Source organism: Prionailurus viverrinus, chromosome B4, assembly GCF_022837055.1.
Source record: "Prionailurus viverrinus isolate Anna chromosome B4, UM_Priviv_1.0, whole genome shotgun sequence".
NCBI classification, from domain to species: domain Eukaryota; kingdom Metazoa; phylum Chordata; class Mammalia; order Carnivora; family Felidae; genus Prionailurus; species Prionailurus viverrinus.
In genome coordinates, this window is record NC_062567.1 from 102,805,369 (window position 1) to 102,828,812 (window position 23,444).

General features: G+C 39.1%; 1 protein-coding gene across 2 annotated transcripts in view; it reads left to right on the plus strand.

Annotated features, from left to right (window-relative positions):
- The first annotated feature begins 258 nt into the window (after positions 1 to 258).
- The window catches only part of TMTC2 (transmembrane O-mannosyltransferase targeting cadherins 2), a 416,958-nt gene continuing 393,772 nt past the window's right edge, over positions 259 to 23,444 (plus strand). For both annotated transcript variants that reach the window (XR_007154185.1, XM_047868211.1), the window contains exon 1: positions 259 to 471. Coding sequence is in view for 1 of the 2 variants with exons in the window: in XM_047868211.1 (XP_047724167.1) it covers positions 389 to 471 (83 nt within the window). In the remaining variant the exon portion in view is untranslated. The remainder of the gene's footprint in view (positions 472 to 23,444) is intronic.

The window sequence follows — 23,444 nt, forward strand, 5'->3', positions numbered from 1 at the left end:
CCCGAACTGCCATGGGTTAGGGTGGGGGCCGCGAGCCGTGCGAAGGACCAGCCCTGTACATCCGCCGGGGGGCGCGGAACCCGAAAGCCGCCAGCCGCTCGCGGGCGCCGGGCATGGGGAGCGTGGTGTGAGCCCGCACCCGAAGAGGACGCAGGGGCTGCGGAGACGGGCGCGAGGAGGAGGAGGAGGAGGAGGAGGAGGAGGAGGAGGAGGAGAGCGGCGGATTGCAAGGACCCGAGGGAGGAAGGGAGGGACAGGAGGGTGGGGAGCTAGGAAAAAGTGAAGCTGGGAGGAGAAGGCGGCGGAAGGTGGGGATTGATGCTTCTGTTTTTTGTTGCCGCTGCTGCCCTCGCGCTGGGAGCCGAGCCGGAGGAAAGGCGGTGGAGAGATGATTGCAGAGTTGGTGAGCAGCGCTCTGGGGCTCGCCTTGTATCTCAACACCTTGAGTGCGGATTTCTGCTATGATGACAGGTAAGGGGTCGACGGGCTCCGTGGGGACTCCGCGGTGGCTCAGAAGCTTCCCGCACTTTAAGGCTTGAAGCGCGTCTTACAGGAACTGGTCCAGCACCTGAAGGTTTAGGAGAAGCGTAAACAACACCCAGAGCAAACACCGGGACGCGAGCGCGCTGGGCGGGCTGAAGGAGTTTGGGTTCCTAGTTTGCGGCAGGTTCTTTCTCTTGGTTCTTGGCTGTTGGCGAACGCTTAAGTATCCTAGCGGAAATCACAGCAATTTGGGAAACTGTTTAATCAAGGTATTAAATGGAAAAAAAAAAAAGTCTTAGGTATTTCTTGGTGCACATTGAGCGATTTTAGGTCTGGGCTGGAAGGAAACCGCTCCCCTCCTCTGAATAGGTCTTCCCTGTGACGTTTCCTTTTATTGATGGGACACTTTTATTTCCCGAGGAAAAAAAAACACACACACACACACACACACCTTTGACAGTTACCAAAATAGTGGAAGGAGAGAATCGTCCTGTGCTCCAACTTTCCCATTTGACGTGTACGGTACTTTACTTTGAGCCAAGATAATGCTGCTGATGGACACTCCGACTCCCCCCTCCTCCCTCACCAATCGATGGAGTAGCACTTTTATAAAAGCCTGCGCTTTCATTTCTGTTTGGGAGTTTTACATTAGACGTTAGCGATTCTTTTGTGCTAATTGAGGAAGAAGACGCCCCTAGAGACTGAAGTTGTCTTCTGCATTTGGGCTAGTTTGGGTGGCTAATGAGACCTGAACTGTGTTGTCAAAGAAACTGCATCGATTTCTGGAAAATGTCACAGTTGTGCTGGTGTCTCTACCTATTTTTTAAACGTTGTTAGTGTTTAGAAACTGGTGAAAAGCTCCGATAGCCATTAGGGAAAATTCCAATTTGTGCCTTTCCGGTGACTTAATCTGATTACAATTAAAACAGATGCATAATTAAAATATATTAGGGAGAACAGCACGCCTGGCTAAACTTATTAACCGTCCTGGGGTGTTTCATGCTCCATTGAAATTAAACCATCCAAAAAGTGAGCACAGATTTACTTTGACAGCTTTTCAGCAGCCTCTCTGGGCTATGGAAAGGGAATGGATCCCCAGGGTCAGGGCAAGGCAGAGAGTGAAGTTAGAGTGGCTGATCGTGAAGGCAGAATCTTTTCTGGGTGGTAATTAGCCATCTCTGGTGTGCCCACTCTACGGGGAAAAGCATGTTCATGGATGTATGCTTGAAATCTGTGAATCTTGATTTACAGCCACATGTCTGCTACGAAATCAAGCAAACTCTTCTTAATGCATTTTATGTAGTTTCTATCAGAGACTGGTTGATAAGGAAGCCACTGTTAGACGTAAACTTTTCCTCAACTTTTAAGCAATGTATATGTTTAGCAATTATGCTACATGCTCTGAGAAATAAATATTCTTTGTGTAAGACTGGGGTGAGCTGCTTCTGTTCCTTCCAGTTTTTTGTTACCGTGCACCTGCTATTTCTAGGGTATTGGAAGAAAAAACTTTTGCTTCCAAAGATGGGTGACTTTTCACTAAAATGAGCTCAGGGATGAATCTGAGAAGTTCCTGTTTCTGTTGGGGACAGTTTGAAAAGTAATCACTTAAGCCAAGAATAAAGAGCTTGGAAAAAAAGCAACTTAACTGTAATGTGCTAAGTATTGTAGAACGCTGTGATAAATCAAGCATTCTCAGTGTATGCTGTCCTTTATTCCTGTCCAGTTCTGTAAAAAATACATGTCAGAAGAACATATCCTGTAAAGATGAAGGCTTGAACTAAACTAAACTTGCACATACATTTTTCTATAGATTTAATGCTTATTTTGTGTTCTTTAATCATCGGTCAGGAGCATTAGGACTTTGTAACTTGGGGAGAATAGTGTGAAGGAGATGATAAATGAGTTGTGCTTTGATGGTGGGCAATCGTCGTAAGTTCTTTACATACTGTAGGTTGGGTGCAATGTCAAAATTCCTGACTTAGCTACGGAGATGAACATAATGTGATGAGTTGTCCATATCATCTAATTGATAGCTTGCTCAATATATGATACATAGATAGACATCATATACTGATATGATGTTGAGAGCCTGTAAATATAAATTATACTTTGCTGTGATTTGGAAGTGTATTTTTAGTCCAGTTTTCTTAGTAGCAGAACTGCATATACAGTCCTATGCTCTTAAAAGAGCATGAAGTCTTAACAGAATCAAACTTGGTTTTCATGTATCCTAGAAATTCTGATACACTTGTTAATAGGAGTGTGGAACTTACTGGATGTCTGCATGGCCTGTGCAGGTGATTCAGTGCCAGAGTGCTCTGTAAATTGTGGCTTTTTGGATATAATTTGTATCTACCTTCTCTAACTCACAGCTCCATGTGGAACTGGGGGAGAGCTAAGGAGTCAAGTGGAAACTGTAGGATGATGATAATGTGTTTACTTCTAGTACTGCGTTTCAGACTACAGAGACTCAAGTTTAAAAAATTGTGTAAACTGCATGTGTGCATTCCACTACCCCCCAGGAACTTTGTGAAATACAGTTCTGGAAGGAGAGGCCAGTGCTGGGAGCTTGCGAGAAGGGAGATGGCTCTTACGCTTGACTTGCTTAACTAAATCAAGACTCTGCATTTTAGCTGAAGAATCTGGCATTTGCTAGAGGAGGGCTTTATATTGCTTCAGCTTAAACATTATTGCTGTGGTACTTCTCAAAGTTATCATTTCCTTTAAATATGGTGATCAAGTTTACTTTGTAAACTATATATGTAATTACTTTCACTGTTTGATGTAACTTGGTTGAGATTAAGTGGTAATCTGAAACTTTTTCATAGCAAAATCGATTTCCCTATGGTAAAACTTAATATTTTACAACTGTTTTAATGCTAAACTTAAGAATATGGCTGGGAAGAATAGAGTTCATCATATCTGATGAAAAAGCATATATAGTTTCAGCTTCACCGCCCCCCCCCCCCCCCAACTCCATCCCCTTGCGTTCAGTCTAGCCATGATTGTATTGAATCTTAAATTGTGGTTAGAGTACAATTGGAATTATAAATGTGCAGTCTTGGCCAAATTTGAAGTCATGATGAATGATGACTTCTTGAAGGGCTCTCTCATTTTCTGGGGAAATTTGGTGTTTAGGTCACTGGAAAAAAACTTGCTGACCCCAAATTCTGTGCCCTCTTATATGTCTGTTGAGGATAACATTGCATCATTTTCACTATGTCCTCTTTAAAAATCCTATCTTAGGTTTTGCACAGAGATAACACTCAGAGAGGAGTCTGTGTCCTTCAAAGCAACAGAAGTATGCCAGAACTGTTGTTTTGTAGTCAGATTTCATGTTGCACGTATCATCTAATTGATAGCTAGCCCTTTATGATGTGTAACACGTAAACAAGAAGATAATGCACCTAACACGTATTTTTATTCTTGTGTGAATAAAATCATACATTACTTAAAAAAAAGATAATTTGAGTATTTGGAAGTGGGAAGTGGGTTTGTGGTACTCTGAAATTTCTTTTCCTTGTTGTCCATTTTGCAGTTTGTTAAAACCAACCTTGATCGTCAACGTGACCGTTAGGTTTCTTAGCTATTCCATTGTGCAACAATCGTGTGAAACTTGGAAGAACAGCTCCACAACTGAAATTTCAACTTTTCAGTCAAAACTACCACAACTCTTAATAGCACTTTCCTGGTTTAGTATTCTTTCAGATGTGAATATAAATCTGTTTTTATAGAAACATGAGTTAATCTAAAGTCATAAAGATTTTGATTAACAGCATTTAAAATGAAGGAATGGAGGAATTAAGATATTACAACTTTTTTTTTTAAATCTTTTTTTTTTTTCTAAGGGTATTCAACTATTCCTTCTGCTTGGCCCTTTTAAAGTTATTTGGGTTTTGACCTGGTATGATAAGAATCCCTTATGAAATGATCAGTCACTCTTTTAACTTCCCTCTAAAACATTCTAATAGGCTTGCAGGAGAACAGTCTGGGATTGTTACCTTAGGATTCTAGTATGTTCAACCATTGAAGTCGTGCTTGGTATTTAGTGAAAGCATGTTTAGGAAGAATTACTGTATAATCAAAATATATAAGGAAGGAGTTTGCTTTGTATCAAAGTTGCCTACTCAGGTTTTTATTGGAAGAAGTCAGTGTATACAGGGGTGTTACTGTACTCTGATTTTCTCTCCTGAGTTTATGATATACTGAAAAAAATGCAAGTGGATACAGTTTATAGTTTATGAACTATTTTAATGTATTTTATTTTCTAGCTAAGTTTAATCAAATGTATGCAGGACAGATTCATTTTGCAGTTTGAACAAATACATCTCTTAATAGTAAATTAAAATTAGGTGAAGCCAGTATGGACTACTTTACCTTACTTCCAATGAGCCTGTCACATGCGGTTTATCCTAGCTAATGACCCAAAGACAAGCACTGAATGGCCATGTATAAAGGCAATACGGAGAATTGCCGCGTGCCAGCCATGTGTCTCTTAGTTGTGTTTCTCTCTCTATATATTATAATAACAATATTATTATTATGTGTGTGTGTGTGTGTGTGTGTGTATGACGTGGGGGGCTATATTATTATATATTATTGTTTTACATTTTTTGTCATCTGCATTTAGTTTTTTTAGTACTAATGTGCCCCTAGGGGAACCCTTAATTCTCTGATGCTATAATTCTGAAACAACTAGAACCTTTTGGATTCCAACTTGAGTTAGGAGGACAATTTGTCTTCCCAATCTCTCTGTTGCTCTTCTGCATGCTAAAAGCACTTCTTTAAAAATGCCCATGGTGTTCCAGCTGTTCATCATAGGCAAAGGGAGCATATCTCCTAAAACAGGCACCTTCATAATGTTAGGAAAGGGCATAGTTTACCCTTGTCACCCTGAAAAATGTGTGGCTGACAAACCTAATAACTTTATCATTCTCACTTACCATGCTTTTAATACAATAACATATACCTTTTAAGTTTTTTGATTATTTTCTTATAAGCTAAATATCACGTAGCTTTGGGTACCTACTTTAATGGCTTCACAAAGTGACATGTGTGGCAGCTTTGATGGAAAGGACAAATGGGTTGTTGAATGTAAACCCTCCTCTTCTGTGAATAGCTGTTCTCATTTGGAGCCTGGTTGAAAAAAAGAGGAGAGACATATGACCAGGAACTGTGTACGTTCTGTTTTTCGTGAAGGCATCATACTTTAAATAATTACAGGTGTAACTGTGCACAATGCTAGATGGTTTCTTTGAAGATTTTATTTGTATGTACTTTTGAGGTATAAATGACTGTGTTCAGCAATTCACTAATTGTGAATACTCCTACACATAGGCTTCTCATATATATGATGCATAATACAAACAGCGGCTGTTCACCCTCGTCAGCAAACATCGTTACCGGTCTGTCCTTTCCTACTGTACTATAGCTGGTATTGTAAACTCTTTGAATCTGGGAGTCTGATGATAAACTTATAAAAATGCTGATACATTGTACTTTAGCAGATTCACTTGCATTTAGTCATGTTTATTTTGATTGATACTCGTATTTTAAAACTTTTATTGGGACTCTGTTGGCTTCTTTCCCAGAACAGCTGTGCTGAGGGTCCATGGTAGGTGGTTTGAACTGGCCTTGTTGTTGGTCTGGTGCTCACTGGCACTGTATTCATACACGTAGAAGCTTTAGAATACCTCTCCCCAAATGTGTTTTTCCTGTTTGTCTGGATCAGTTGTTTTCCATGGAGGGAAACAGTGGTTGAATACTTTGAATTAACTAGATTTGCCTCGACTGGTCATGGGGATTGAAGGCTTTTGCCTCAAAGATTTTTTTTTTTTTTTTTTTTTTTGGCTGTAGTTTCTAGGCAGATAATTCCATCAAGATGCAGCACTATCAAATTTCTATTGATCTCCTTTCCTCCTCTCTGACAGTTTAACTTTTCAATCATATTTGTCAGTTTCTCTGGTACTCAAGGTTTCTTGGAGCAAAATGTATAAATGTTTGTTTCAGTCTTTTAGAAACTCTTTGGGATTACAATTTTGGGTTCAACCATGACTTTTTTTTTTTTTTTTTTTTTCTTACAGGTAAATGGGAAAGAACTGAGTGAGCCTAACTACTCAAAAAAATTTTTGAAAAAGGCAGGAACACTGAAGTGATTGGTTTTCAAGATGCTACATTAAAAGTTGCTATCGTGTTTTTAGAGTAGTTTGTTTTCTTTAAGGGCATTTCATAAGATGCAGTTAATTTGAATGACCAGAATGATTATTTTAAAGATGAGATGAGCAGAGAGATTTTTATTGGCTCAGGTCTAAAAAATTAATATGGAAAAGAGATTAGAATTGAAAATTCTAAATTCACCTTTAGATTTCATTTTATTGTGGAATTAAATGAAATTATATGTACACTTATTTATTCTAAAAGTTCACCTTTAGATTCCATTTTATTGTGGAATTAAATGAAATTATATGTACATTTATTGATTATAAAGGTATGCACATGCCACATTGCTTGAGGGCAGTGCTGCAGTATCTGTTTTAAGAGTACCTTAGTATTTGGCAGAGGAGATACTATTGAGCTTATGATAATTTGATGTAAGCTTTTGTTTCTTGTTTTCTTTGCTGGGGCATCTTGTGATATCAGAGTGAGGCAGGATATGAGGCGTGGCCCAGCATGTAGTTATAGTTCAGGAGATTGACTAAATTACATGATTTGTCAAATGAAACGTACATTAGTGCCCTTCCAATAGCAGCTGTGTGTTAGGTGTTGGGAAAAATGAAATGGTTCTGTCCTATCCCTTTGCCTTTGATGATTGCCCTTCATTTCTGTGGCATTTATTATAATAAATGTGTCATTATTTCACTGAGACATCATGTTTAAAAAAAAAACACAACCCAGCAAGTTCACTAAAGGCTTGTGATTATGATTTCATTAGCAAACAGTGTATAAAAATTATTGCCATAGGGTAAAAGGAATTTACTGACATTTGAAACTGAAAAATTTCCAAGTTTTGATAACAAACATGCTTTCTTCCTAATTGTGATTCCAGATTATTGATTTCTTCAGAAGTAGAAAGTTTTGACTGTAGAATCCTAGAAATTCTCCCTTGGCATCATTTAGGAGTATTTTAACTTCAAAGGATGTGTTATTTGCTGAAGAGTGGCCACTGGGGCGCAATATGGCTCTTGACATTTTGAACAGTGTTAAATGATGATACTGAAGTATTTCAAACAGCCATGTTTCAGCATTGTTTAAAAATCCAGTGGGAAGAATGGCAATCCATATAACCCTGCATTCTTGGAATTCTTTGGTTATTAATTTTAAATGCAGTTCACAAGTTTGCATTTTATAAAATAAGTTTTTTTTAAAGATGAGTAAGTCTAGTAAAATTTTTTACAGCTGTGTCTTATGAAATTTTGTTTTCTTTTTTGAATTGCTTGTAACTATTCTATTAAGAGACTGAAAGGATACAGACCATAGCCTTGTTTGTTTTTGCTTTAATCTCTTGGTTGGGTTCTATGTCTATGTTTAGAACATTGTTACAAAGCATATTATTATTAAATTTCTATTATAAACCCTAGATTATAAAACTAGTCTTGGAGAGAGGCAGATAAGTGAAAACACTTTGGGAAAAGTAAACATCTTGTTTTTGTTAATTTCCAATTTGTTCCACAATGAAGGCAGATCTACCCTGCTTTCTTTTCTGTTAGTGGCATCCCTTGGATTAATACTGAAAGTCAGTAGTTTAATTCATTACAATGTCGGTGCATGTTGAAGCGCTATCTCTGCAGATTGTGTCTGCAACAGGGGATAACATAGGTGGTGGCTTTACAGATTACATTGACAGGCTCGACCACTTTTAGTTTGGGGGAAGATGCTTGTCATTACAAAGCCATTTAAGGGAAGTGGTTCTTGAGGTAATGCTGGCAGCTGAAATACTCATCTGGGGACCTTTCTCATTGTTTTATAAACTGTCTTTTGGCTACTTCTGTCTTCTTATCTTTAGGTTTTAAAAGGTATTGCACATACTGAGCCTACTGCCTTGGATTATAAAAGATGTCTTAAGTCTTAAGGTAGAATACTTGGGTACAAATATTTTGTCAAGTGTACTTCTTTTAGAAGAGGATGTTCCCCTCCTCCTCCAAATAATTAACTATAGGACTGCTCTCTGAAAGCAATTGAGAAGAGCTCATTTTGACAAAGCAGGCTTCTAATGACAAATTTTCCAACTACAAATTTGCAGAAGAAAAGTTCTCAGATGATGAAGAAGTTTAATCAGGCAAAAAGACATTTTTATTTGCAGAAATAGGCCCTTTAGAGGGAGGCAATTATTTATAGTTGATGTGAAAAACCGGTATACCTGAATTCATTTGGTAAACCTCATTTAAAATAGGAAGGTTATTCTATTGGAAAAAAAAATGGTGCTGAATTGTGTCACTGAATTTATATTAAAGAAATAAGGTTTTATACTTTAACCCATTCCCACAGGGTTATGTACTGATTTAACCAAAGAAAATGAATTTAAGATTTGAAGAAAATCTATGAAAGATACCGGTGTGTAGACTGAAATTACCAAATATACTTTGCCACAAATATCTAGTCTTTCATTTAAAATATCCCATTAGAAAGCATCTCTAGGGTTGCTTCCTTCGCCTTTATATTTAAGAGTCTGTATTTTTTCTTTTAAAAGCAGTGGTGTTTTGGGCATTTGTTTCGCGTTGAACAGAAACTGAAATTTCACTGTTGGAAACCTCCTGTATGTCATCAAGCCATTTCTATGAGAGAGTAGCTAGTAGCTCCTTTGGAACTCATGCCTGATAAGATTGAGATGCCTGTGGCAGACAAGGGGGCTTTCGACCTTGTCCTCTCTCATCATTTGCTCCCTGCCTTCATCCTTTGACATGGATGATTGCCTTTTAGGAACTCTTTTAAAATGCACTTTAAATCTCTAGTTTCTTCAAATCAGAGGGATCCCTCCGTGCTTCTCCTAAAGATACATTTTTGAACTGGGCCTGGGCCTCTTGTTGGGTGCCCCTCTCTCTCTCTCTCTCTCTCTCTCTCTCTTTTAAGAGAGAGAATCCCAGACAGGCTCCATGCTCAGTGCCTGACCTGAGCTGAAATCAGGAGTTGGGCACTCAGCTGACTGAGCCACCCAGGCACCCCCTGAATCTCTTTCCATCCAGGTATATATATATATATATTTTTAAATCAGTGCTTGCTAAACTCCCTTCTACCTGCAAATCACCTGGGGTGTTACAATGTAGGTTCTGAGACAAATCAAGAAATAAACTCTTAACTATAGAGAACAAACTGATGGTTACCAGAGAGGAGGGAGGTGGGGGCATGGGTGAAACAGGTGCCAGAGATTGAGGAGGGCATGTGTCATGATGAGCACCGGGTGATGTATGGAAGTGTTGCATCACTATATTGTACACCTGAAACCGCTATAACACTATGTTAAACTATACTGGAATCAAAATAAAAACTTGAAGGAAAAAAGAAAGGAAAAATATATTTCAAAAATGCAGGTTCTGGCTGGAGTGGGGCTCAGAGTACATGTCTGTCTCTCACAGGTGCAACAGATGATGCTGGTTCATGGACCGCACCTTGAGTAATAAGGCTCTATTTCATTTAAATGTATTACATCAGCTCAGTCTGTTTCACAGACGTTTGGAAAGATTGCCTAAATTCCTGAATTGAATAAGATTAAGGATAAGGTGCCTGTTCTCTGTGTAGCAGTTTGGCCATTTTATTTCATCTTTATGTTTTGTTTTCACATTTGTTCAATCATGACATCTTTAAATTGATCAGATGGATTTGAGGTATTGTGTAGATTTTGAAAAGGTGGAGAGCCTGTTGAAATTCTAGGAGATGATCTCTACTGAAATGTCTGTCACCATCTTGTATTACAATATCATCTCCTTTGTAACATTAGTGTGTAGACAGATGTTGGATTCTGATTTTGACAAACTGATCTGCAATTGCCTTAGGCTTGGACTTGAAAAACACTGATGCTTACACTGAGTCTCTGTAGTCAGTGCCGTTTTTGGTTTGTGCCTCTTTTGAACAATTCCTTGTAAGGAAACTTGACTTACATTACGTGAAGACTTTACAGACTTTAGACAGGCACCACAAAATAGGTGTTTAGGCAGCTGAGAGTAGGAAAGATTTTTATATATTAATGATATTTAGGGTACTGGGTGATGTGGTCATGTGAAGGTACCTACACAGGATTAGAAATACTTGAACCCATGTAATTTTTTTAACCTGGCACTTATGCCTTAGCCTTTGGGCATTTTGGGGGCTTTCTGAATAGATGAATGTCCTATATATCTGAAGTTTTAACTTCCTACTAATAGACATCTTTTTTTTTTTTTTAAGCTTATTTATTGATTTTAAGAGAGACAGAGATAGCGTGGGTAGCAGAGAGGGAGAAAGAGAAGGGAGACAAAGAATCCCAAGAAGGCTCTTCACTGTCAGCTTGGAGCCTGATGCAGGGCTCGAACTCATGAAACTGTGAGATCATGACCTGGGCCGAAACCAAAAGTCAGACGCTTAACTGACTGAGCCACCCAGGTGCTCCCTAATAGACATCTTCTTAAAGAACTCATTCTAAAATCGGTAATGATTATTCCTTTTTTTTTTTTTTTTTTTAATACTGTGCACTAGAGGCAGTATCATGAATGAACATTGAGCCAAGATCAAAGGCTGGCATTTAAGTCTTGCAATTACTACTGCATTGAGCTACTTTGCTCTCTAAAACTTTGTCTTATAATGGATCAGGAAGTGGAAATAATAATAACTGCTGACCACAGAGTGAGGATGAAGTGAAATAGTATGACAAATATTCTGTGTGTGTTTTAAAAAGCTGCATGGGTATATACCCTTTGATGTAGAGGGTGTTGGACCTGAAGGTGACTCTTAGTTATCACTGCACATTAGCGTCTGAGAACAGAGCTGTGTCCCGTTCCAAGCTGTTGCTAACTTTTCCACTTCCAGTCAGTGGTTGAGCTCCTGCTGCCGCAGCTGTTTCGCCCCCCACACCCTATCTCTGCTTCTCATCTCTGTCCACCCTCTGTTGGTTAGCAGTCCTTAGTCTGACGGCAGAAGCGGTTTTTTGCTCTGCTGTATTTCTTTTCTGTTGCTTTCCCCATGCTTCTGGTCTCCGTGCACGAAGGGTTATTTTGAATAGACATTCTGGCCAATCTGAGCACTTTTTTTCCTTCTGCAGAGTAAAAGGCCCAATTACAGTGCATCGGGTGTAAATAATCTTTGGTACTTTGGTTCTGCTTGGCAGGATGTATTATTACTGGGTACTCATGGTTTCCCTCTTCAATGACAGCCCTTTTTCTTTTGGGAATACATGCAGATTCAGATCAGTTCTGGAGGCTCGGTGATTAGGAAAGCTGTATGTCAGATGAGCCAAAGTTTTCCTGCGTTCAAATGTTTGTGTGAGTCAGTAATGTATTGAGACTTTGCAGTGAGTATGTTTAGTATATGTACTGGAGAGTAGCACCTAATATCTAAACCCGGTGATTCACTTTTACAACTAATTAGAAAATATTTCCTTCTTTAAACCTTTCCAAACAATGGGGTGGCAATAAGACTATAAAAACTTCAAAGTCAGATAATCTAGGGATTTAATCCCAGAACTATTACTTGTTAATGGTATAATTTTGATTGTTACTTAAACTCTTTTAGCCTCTGCTCCCTGTTCTATAAAATTGGAGTGGTAATACCTCCTTGATAGAGTTGTGGGGAGAATTTAATGAAATAAGCTACATAATTAGTGCCTGGCACAGTGTCTGGTCTGTCTAGGATACTTAAATATTTCTCTTGAGAAATTATTCATTAACTATTGATTGCTGGTAGTTGAAAATCACTATATAATAACATCTGGAAATATTGTAGAGCATTTAGGGGCATTTCTTTCGAAAGCAAATATTAAACATTTAAACTTGTTTTAGTAATTTTTCACTTAGAATTTCAGATAGATGTAGGATAACTGAAAGGGTTCAGTGAACTATATATTTATTATATTAACTATGAATTTTGGAATGTAATTTTCATCTCGAGTTATAAGTTTGGAAAAATGATGCTGAAACTTAACCATTTTATATGCATGCATGCACACATGTAAATTTTGCCAATACAATGTTTGTAGTGTATACTCAAAAGTGCATATGAAGAACAGAACTAGGATTTCTTCCATCTTCTTTATAATTGATACTCTTCTTTAAATTTGATGATGCTGTGCATAGGAGTATATGCAAAATTATGATTTTTTTAAGCATCTTCTAAGAACTGTCCCACTCTATAATGTGCATCTTAGACAATGAAAAAGCTTAATGAAAATACACAATTGTTTTCGGTTTCATTGTGAAAGGTTATGTTGAGTTAAGAGTTAGCCCGAATCCCAGAAATACTTATATATCTTTTGTTTTATAGTGAGCAAAACTGGACATAAAAGCTTATTATTTTTTGAAACCTTTTCTGGGAAGCTTGTTATGCTTTCTCTTATGAACTTACTCTCTTACCAGGACCTATAACGTGCATTAATTTATTTACAGGTGGTTCTGCATTTAAGAATATTGACCTCTCTCCTGATTAAAATAGATCTTTCTTCACATTTGCTTAACATTTTTCTAGGAATCCCTATATAAAGAGAACACATAATCTTATAACTCTAACATTTCTTGCTTTCCTTTTTTTTTTTTTTTTTGCCTAGAAAAAGATTGCCCCCCTCTTCCCTGCCCCAAACCATGAGATAAGTTAAGTATATTGAAGTTTTACCATATTGGTAACACAGCTTTCTTTTTAAAGTCAAGGTATGGCGGTAATGATTCCCCAGGTTCCCTTCCAGCTTAAAACAGGTCACAATTCTAGGGTTATGGATTTGGGTTCATTTGCCCAAGAAATATGCTTGAAATTGGCCATTTTGGGGTAATTAATAATATGTTAAGTAAAACGTTGGCCTTATTGTCACATATAGAGTGAAAAATCAGGCACATTAATAAACAGTCCGTATCAACCAGAGATGTTTTTACCTCAGCCATAATCATCATTTATTTCCTATGTGTTACCTTATTCGCAGTTGGAATGTTTACTCTGTTCCTATTGATAACTAAATTCTTTTTTTTTTTAAAAAAAATTTTTTTTTCAACGTTTATTTATTTTTGGGACAGAGAGAGACAGAGCATGAACAGGGGAGGGGCAGAGAGAGAGAGAGGGAGACACAGAATCGGAAACAGGCTCCAGGCTCTGAGCCATCAGCCCAGAGCCCGACGCGGGGCTCGAACCCACGGACCGCGAGATCGTGACCTGGCTAAAGTCAGACGCTCAACCGACTGCGCCACCCAGGCGCCCCGATAACTAAATTCTAACAGCAAGTGGCAAGCTCCTAAAAAGGAGAACACTTTTGGTTCTTGTTGGATGGCAGCCTAGTTTTCTCTGGTGCACATCTGTTCCTTGGAACATTTTTAGAATATTCAGGTGAAAATTCACTTAGTATTTTAATAAACCAGATTCTGTTACTGATGGGTTAAAAAGAATCAGTCATACTGTTTTAATTTATTAAAGGAAAATAACAAATGGTTTTTGCAGAGTAGCCCTCAACTCTCTGGAATTAATTTAAAATTAGTACAAGAAACCAATAATTCAAGACCTTATTAAACATGCCTCAGCTGCTGATTTTTAGGACTAAACAAAGGACTAGCATTTGGATTTCTGCAGGGTGAGGGTTGGATGGGAAGGTGTGGGTACCTATTATAAGGGAGGATATTATCCTGTTTTGAAGTATGACATCCCTATGAATGAACTTCGGTGGAACTGACAAAGTTGACTTGCAGAGGGTTTTGTCCTTTTCTTGCTTATGATACAGTGCTTTCCTTTATGGTATAGGGGCGGCGTCATTATGGGGAAGTGTGGGTGAACTTTGTTTGTTGGGGGAAAACAGAGATAAGAAAGATGGGTGGTTTTGATTCTGATCTTTGTGAATTGGAACCAGAGTGGCACATAATTGTCAGTTTCTTGAGGTGGAATCAAGACAAGTTGTTAGGAATGGAAATCCTCCAATTTAACTGTTTGTGGAAGTAACCCAATGGTGTTTTCTAAAGATTATATGATATATTTTGATTGCATGCTGAATTTTTGGTGTGTGTTATAAAATAGAAGCTTGTTTATGGTTTTAAAATGCTATTGTTATAAATGAGAAATCTTTGTAAATACCTCATCTTTGTGTATTTGGAATTTGAATTCTGAGAATTTATTATGTGGGGAGGGAGGGAATTAGGTTTATTTTTCAAATGGAAGCCTGAAGGTATTAGTAGACTTACTGTTAAATTGGACAGTTTATTTATATACCGTAAACCGTGTAGATTTAAGGTGGACCATGGATGATATTTAAAGGTTACAATGGTTTTTAATACTAAGCATCATCTTAAGTTTAAATTTTTACTTTTATTTCTTTTTGTGTCATCATTGTTTATGAAAACTGGTTGAAAATGAAGTTCAAAGATTTCTGGTACATCATAAGGTTTGACAAGAAACATTATTTATTCCAAACTTGAATATAAACTTAAACACAAACCAGAACTTAGCCTGAATGTTTTCTCTTGAAGCATCTTTGGAAGTCTATATAAAAATAGAGTAAATGCTTTGCATGCAGCTTACCTACTGCATTTGAAGAAAATCTTTTGTGTATGTCTGCAAGCTATTTGTGTGTTCAGGAAGAGTTTACCAGAACAGACTGAAATTGGTAGAAATAGGTCAGAGTAACACTGCAGCTATAATTCTATTGAAAACTGGAATGGTATTCTCTCTTAAACTCTTGAGTAAATGGAAATTGATGAATGATTTCTTTTGTGAAATATTACTGGTTTTTTTGTTCACTTAAAGAAAATTATTTGTATTTTGCTTTTGAAAATTATTTATATTTTAAGGATTGTTTTCCCCCCATAAAATCATATTGGTTGCTAACTCTTGGCGCTCTTCACAAACTAACTTTTGTATCAGTGTTGATATCAGAAAAAGAGGGCGAGGAATGGAAATTAAGAAAGCAACAAAAAATGATAAGGAGATAATTGTCTTTGTACCGTAACAACCAAAAGACTTAAGGATGTTTAGTGATGCCTTTGTAAATTGTTTTGTTATATATTTGCTCATGAGCACTTATCTCAGAGGCCAGAAATGGCTCTTGTTACTAGAAGTGAGGGAAAGAAAAGAACGGTAAGGGTATGTTTACCATTTAAGTACTCTGATTTCTGCAAATTATAGTGTAAAATTATGAGAATTGTATTCAAAATTTGGGAGAGAGATTTGAGTGTGGTTTATTTTCAATTCAGGAAATCAGCTCAAATAGGCATTGGCCTTTGGTTTCAAAGTGTTTAGTCATTCTTATGTAGAAATGTGTTGTCTCCCAAGAAAGCATCCTTGTGGGATGCTTTCAGCTTATGTCACCACCCTATTCCTTTAGCTAGTGTTTGCAAATGCCTAGCTGTGTCAGGAACCCTGTTAAATCTTGGGGCACCTACCGAGAAGAAGATGTAATCCATAATCTCCAGTTGCTTAGAGTTTGGTGGACAGACCAGATAAGTAGTTTCTCTCAAATAGGGGCATGCTTACTCTTCTAAGTGAGCACACAAGAGAAGTACTTGACCCAGGCTGCGAGGGAGTAACATGTCAGAACTGTCTGAGGAAGAACCAATCAAATTAGCTTGATAAAGATGATAGAGGGGGAGGACTATCTGGGGAAAAAAATGCACAGGAAGAGAAAGGCACAGTGTCCAAAGAGAGGGCATAGCGCCAGAGGAGAGGGTAGGGAGAGAGAGGAATGGAAAATGAATTGGTGAGAGAGCCACGAGCTGGAACACTCGGGCCTTGAGTTCCATGATAGCATTTTGAGACTTGTCGGAAGTAGGTGAGATCCAAAGCAGAAAGACCGGAATAGTGTCCATTTATAGGATCATACAAGCTATTTAGGATTATATTAGAGGATTTCTGTTCCCAGTGATGCTGAGTGTTAAAATAAGCTGGGGACAGAGGTGAACAAGAAATGTGAGTGTATTAGAAATGGAAAGGTGAAGAGAAATTGGCCTCCCTTGGTGTGAGTAGCAGAATGGGGAGGGAGGGTGAGAGAATTTCTGTCCTGTGCAAGTGGGAAGAAAAGGAAACCCAGGTACATCAGCTTGGGGTGAAGGGAGGTGGAAAGATTAGCCTACTTTCCTCTGTGCAAAAGAGGAGACATGAGATATCAGAACATCTCTGCTCGCAACATGTTATGGGTGTGGAGGTTTTGGAGTTTGGCAGGCCTGTATTGTGGCTTTGAACTGTTGCTAACACATTGTCACTGGGCCTTTGTTTTTGCTGGCGTATTATGTATTTCGGTAATAAGGACTTTTGGTTGTAAGTGACAAAATGTCTGATTCAGGGAAGGTAGATCCCTTTGCTTGTCTGAACCTGAGGCCTGTTGAAGTTATGAAGACTTGATTTTTTTATCTCATGGTCTGGCCATCATGGTTATCGTGGCCAGTGGCAGCCTAAAGTTCCTTCCTTAGCTCTCCCGGAAATGCTCCAGGGAGGACCTTACTTATCCTAACTTAGATTATAAGCTCATCCAGGAAACACAGTTACTAGCCAATTGGGGTGCTTTTGCCAGGTGTAGGCACCTGCCTGAACCTCTGGTCTGACATATGAGTACAGAGAAAGCTGGTTTTCCCGTCCCACACTACATGTAATAGGTTCACCACAGGAAAAGGGGCTCCATTAGAAGGAAGGGCAAGGTATTCTGGGGGCAGGGGGAGACCATAGACGTCCACTGAACCTGGGATGTCCACTTCCATTCTATCCTTACTGCCCTTTGAGTGGCACTCTTTTGTGCCAACTGGATGCTAAATGCAATCTCAGAAGTCACGTGGCTTACATAGGCATGAGATGGTCACTCATGGGGTAGAGCATTCATGTGGCTCTACGTGGGCAGATTGGATTTGGATCACCACCTACATCAGGAGTGGGCACCAAGGCCTGTGGGCCAAACCCACCATATAGCATGTTTTTATAAAACAGCCATACCCACTTGTGCATGTATTATCTGTGGCTGGTTTCTCTTTACAGTGGCAGAGTTGAGTAGCTGTGACAGAGACCTTGGGCTTGCAAAGCGTAAAGTATTTACTATCTGGCCCTAAACTGAAAAAGTTTACCAACGCCCAATCTAAAGAGAAACACACATTTAAAATTCTTCTAGCAGTCTTCCTGATCCCCGAGAGCACAGCTGGGCACGCTCAGGGGTTCCCTGACATTAGTCAGGAAACCTAGCCCTAAGAATTGTTGGGAGTTACAGCTCAAGGTCAGACTCACAGATGTAAAATTTTGCCAACTTCTCCTCAGATGACACTAGGGTAAGCACTTTCAGGCGAGTGTTGGGGAACCGTGGCATGGACCCCACATCTCTACGATTGTTCCCGTCTTTGCCTTAACCAGTGCCCTGATCCCGAGCGTGTTGCTGAGAAGTGGGTTTCTTGCAACAGTGGGTCTTTGTGTGCGGGTGCTGTGTGCCCCCGCCACGCGGCCCTGGCAGTCATGTTTGGCCTGCAGGAAGTGCCTGCTGCTTCCTCTCTGAGTGGAGGCCTCTGGGATGCTTGTGTAGCTGTTTGGAAACCTGGCCCCCCTGCATCTGTAGCCCCAAGCCTGTGTTTGCAAGCAGTTGTTGCCCAGCTGTCTGCTGCTTTGTTACATTGTTTCAGTCTCTGCTTCAATGTGCTCTCCAAGTGTTTTTGCTTGACCTCCCCCTGGGTATCTGCCTTGCTTTAGCTCATTGCCGAGCAGCTGTTTGGTATTCTTCTGGTATCCATTTTCCCATGTGGTCTGCCCACTGGTCCTGATTTTCTGTGATTGAGGTTTTGACACCTGCAAAGTGACTCTGCATCATTGCTTGGTTGTCGACAGCCTCGTCTTGATGCTTTTTTCTTCTTTCGGCTCCCCAGGAGGCACCCTTGATAAAATGTGTTCAAGAATGCACTGCCTTGATAGGAGGTTTTTTTTTTTTTTTTTTTTTTTTCCTTATTGGCAAAGAAAAAGGCCGTATGTTTTTTTGCTTTGAACTGGATTGCCATCTTCCGCACTCTTTGAGAGTCCCCATTTGTAGGATGGTTTCAGTTTGGATATGGTTGTCCTCTGATAGAAAAATTGGTGTCAGGACCAGGATTGCCTACTACAGGATTGTGGCTGATTTCTTCCGCTTTTCAGGAGTATTGTTAACTTATGGGGTTAACTTACAGGGTTAAATGTGAGTTTTACAAAATAGTAGTCCCTGGCTTTTCAAAATTTGTACCTCAAATTCATCTTTATTGAGTGGAAAATTCTGCCTTTGGTATTATTTTTAATAATGAATTTGAAAAACAACTAATTATATATGCATATGAGATGAAGTTATAAGGCCTGATAAATAACTGGAATACGTTTTAACCAACAACTATCTGTTCTACTTAAAAACAATGCCAGAAAAGCACATCTTATTTTGATTTCCAATAAGAGCCTATTACAAATTCTTAATTCATAAACCAGGTGGTAAACATTGTAAAAGCAGACGTTTAGGTAGAAAGGTTTTGACCCGGAGGTAATGTAATTAATTTACAAAAAATGAGCTAGAGGAGACACAGTAAATCAAACATATATTATAATACTTGTTTAAAAGGTATCATGATATTCTGAGTTTGGGGAAAGTTCAATCCTAATGTTAAATTTTATGAGTAGGTATGTAATCTATATGCATTTACATGCAGTTCTCTGCTTGCCAGAAGCCAAAGAAGAAACAATCAATTTACAAATAACACAGAGGCAGTAAATTTGTTGGCGGCACTTCTGGGCCTGTTGTAATTCTGTAGTTCTTTCGATATGCAAGTTGTGAATTGCTGATGTTGCTGTGAGCCAAAGATATGGAGATATGTGAACGTGTCCAGGCAGCACTTACATTATGTAAGGCTTGGAGGTATTTTGATATCAGTGAAATAGTTTATGGGTGTAATAGGAAAATGTATACTGCTGAAATCATAGCCATAAAATCAGTGTTTATATTGAAGTTTCCATTCCAATTCACATTTTAGGTTTAAAGGTTTTGCTTGGTGCTGTGTGATCAATCGAGACACAGTTCGCCTCTGGCAGGGGTTCAGGTCTGAATCTACACATCTTATTGGCTCTGTTCTAATCACATTGATCACTTTGAACTGTCACCTAGGAAAACATGGCTTCCAACATGGATGCCCTGTTTTCTTCTACAGTGGTTCAAAGTACATGACAGTCTCCCTCTAGTAGCTCTCTTAGGTCTGGCTGTCATAGTTGATCTTTTTTGCTTAGTCCAGGATGATTGCTATAAACGAGCTGAGACCTGGGTTCTTGCTTCTGCAAGGATGCTTCTGTCTCTTCCAGGCAGCTCAGTATTTCCATCTCAAGTCACTTCCAGGTTACCTGTTGTGGACCTAAATCTCAATCTGAATAAATTATGATTATTATGAATGTGATAAATGAGTAATGAATTTAAAACCAGGAACATTTCGAAGGCATATATTTTATTTCTCCAGGGGAAATCAAGTAGGATGGATCATTGACTAATGGATGCCCTTGAGAATATTCTTTAAGTTTTCACTCCGGCCGTATTATAATGGGCCTATCAGTGACTCGTCTGAACCAGGGTTTGCTCACCTCTGAACAAGACTGTAATTCCTGATCTCATAGTGTTGTTATGAGCATGAAATCCACTTCAGCTTCATATGCATTGTTTGCTCTAATATGCCAGGCACTATGTGAGTGGAATGGCATGCAAATGATGAATCATATGTTCTCTGGTCTCAAGGACCTCGAAAACCTGGTCAGTCATCATATATTTTGGTTTCCTACATGAATGAACACTTTGCTGAGGTATGAGAATACCCAGTGGGGGCCTGTAAGAAGAATTAGATTACCTCTGGAGAGACTGGAAAAGGATTCATGGAGGAAATGTCAGGTCGTTAGGTTGGTGGAACTCAAAACTGTGACTGCAGAGTTTTACATGTGTCCTCAGCATGGATGATGGTAGATTGAAAAAAAAAATCAGGCTGCTCAGGATGACGATGCTTGGCTTAGCAGATAATGAGGGCAGGAGTGCGGAGAAATAGGTTCTGCTTACATAAATGGGTTAGAAAAAAGCTTAGGGTGAAAAGCTGCCACCACACTGAGATATTGTAATAGGATCATGAGTACTTTCCATCTGATGCCAATATACTATTGTACTTTGATCACAAACTCCATTTGCACTCCAGGCCCTTCTTACACGTACAGGTTAATGATTGCTGTCTGTTTTCTCCATGTTCACGTGTGTAAGGCCTTGTTTTCTTCATGTTTACCGTGTGGGTAATATCTTATGAGCTCAATAAATACAGAGACAAAACCCCTGTTTGGGGCTCTTGTCTCTTCTCGGACATTAGCCTCTCTCATATTGAATTCTGCATCTGCTCCCTTGCTGGACAAGAGAGAACCCCAGACTCCTAGTCTGTGACACAGGAGGAAGTGGTATGACTTAATGTGGTGAGGTTCAGAGATGGACTTATTAGTGAGGTTTCTGATGCAGTACTTTGAAGATGGAAGGAAGAACCAGGGAGAGGCTGCTCTGGCTCCCAGCTCAGATCTTCCTGGGCCACGAGTTCATTTGAGAATAAAGTCCGTTCTGAGGAGTTTTAGAAAATGGTAAAGCTATATGAAAATACAAATAGTATCGTGAAAAACCCCACAAAAATAATAATTAGGCATGCAGTAGATTATTGTGTCCTTTTAATAATTATGTGCAAAATACAGTGAGTTCTTTGTGTATTTATTTTCAGCTAATCCTCTCAACCCGGTAAAGCACTTACTTTGAATGAGGACGTGGGCTCTGTGAGGTTAAGTAACTTGCCTTAAGGTCATTGAGCCATTAAATGATGAATTGGATTTGAACCCACACAAGTGTGTCTCTGGAGCTCAGGCTCCTGACCCCACTCCATTAAAGTACCGGAATAGACGAGAGTTCAGGAGATCTGAGTTTGAATCCTGTGTTTTTCCTGGGAAGTGTGTGAGCTTGCACCTTTACTTCAGCAAGTATTTACTTGTATTTCCCCATCTTGGTCATTGCAGCACAGACAAGAGATGAATCTGAGGCAATTTTGCTTTTAAAGCAGCTTTCTTTGGGCCATGGATCCCTTTGGCCATCTGGGAAAACCGATGGACTTCTTCCCCCCAAATTGTCTTGAATGCATAAAACAGAACATAGAAGCCAAAAAAGTTGAGATATAATTATCAAAATACTAAAACCCCAGTTAGTTGTAGTAATACACATTCTTCTTTATTAATCGATTTAATAACAATCAAGTGGCCGATCCATTAGCTGCTATAATATCAAAGTAATGATGAGTGTAAATGATTTTTTTTTTTTTTTGAGAAATTTGTAACAACTGCACTGTGATAGAAAAGTATCTGTGAATCTGCATGGTGTCACTGCATGGTTTGCTGCCTTTATTCATAATTAAAGGTAATCCTAAATATCTTGAGGACTAGAAAACTAAGCTGTACTTTTTTTTCCCCATCTAAGGTCATGGGCTCCTTAAATTCTTTCTGTGCATCAGGATGAGAGCCCCTGGTAGGACAAGAAGGCATTTATTAAGATGCTACGAAGAAAGAAGGCAAAAAATAAAGGTCATTGGGAGTGTAGAGGTTAATATTTTTTGGACTTTTACCTCTCTAAACTGGAGGAGTTTGGCTGGGGTGAGTAGCTGGAAGCCTAGGAAGGGGCATGGAAGTTCATAGTGAGAGTCCATCATTGACTTCTATTAATGGGGCGCCTGGGTGGCTTAGTCGGTTAAGTGTCCGGCTTTGGCTCAGGTCATGATCTCATGGTTCGTGGGTTCAAGCCCCGCATCGAGCTCTGTGCTGACAGCTCAGAGCCTGGAGCCTGCTTTGGATTCTGTGTCTCCCTCCCTCTCTGTTCCTCCCCTGCTCTCACTCTGTCTCTCTCTCACTCTCTCAAAAATACATAAAGATTAAAAAAAAAATTAAAAAACAAAACAAAACCCTGGAGCTCATTCTTTTCCAGTACAGGATCATATAAGCTAACAAAATGTTGAGATTTTGTTTGTTTTGTCTTGGATTTTGATCAATAATTTTATAACCTCAAGGGTAGGACTGGGTAGTTTATGTTCAGAAAATCTGATTATTAGCTTTGACTTTTGATTAGTAAAATGGGAAAATACATTGTGAAAAGACAAAGTTAGGCATAGCAACTTTTGGAAAGCTAGGCTTGGGTTGAGAACAGTGGATACACTTAAAGCGGTCTATGGAGAAAATGTTGGAAACTGCCGATTTGGATAATCTCTAATACCTCTTTTAACTCTGATTCTTTCACCCAAATATCCTTGATATTTTATGGCATACTGAAATAAGTCTCGTTTTCCATGGATTCTGATGAAAGAAAAGAAAAAAATGAAAACAGATGGAAAACCTGAAAAGTAACTCTTGGTTGATTGACAGTAAATGTGGAGAATGCTTTAGAAAGGAAATGAAATGTTGTCTCCAGCAGATGGAAGTGTGTAAATTTTTCCTCCACATTAGAGCTAGAATCACTGTGAGTGGTAGTGTTTCAGATAAAGAAGAATAGAAAGAAAAATTGTATGATTATCATCACAGGTAGAAGTAAAAGAAAGGGTTCACATTTTTATTAAAGGCTCATGCCCAAAAAGGAAAAGCCTTTCCTGCAAGATGTGGGTCCTACCCTTTCTTCCTCTTTATTTTTCGTGCTTTGTCCTCAGAGAGCAGCCTTTATCTTCTTCCATTTTTTCTCTTCTCTTCCAGTCCTTTCAGATCCTGTCACTCCTTCCTCTCTGCCATTTCCACTCTCCCCTCTCTTCCCTCCCCAGTTCAGGTGATGCTGAACAGGGGCTCAAGAGGAGGCATCTCATTGAGCCTCACAG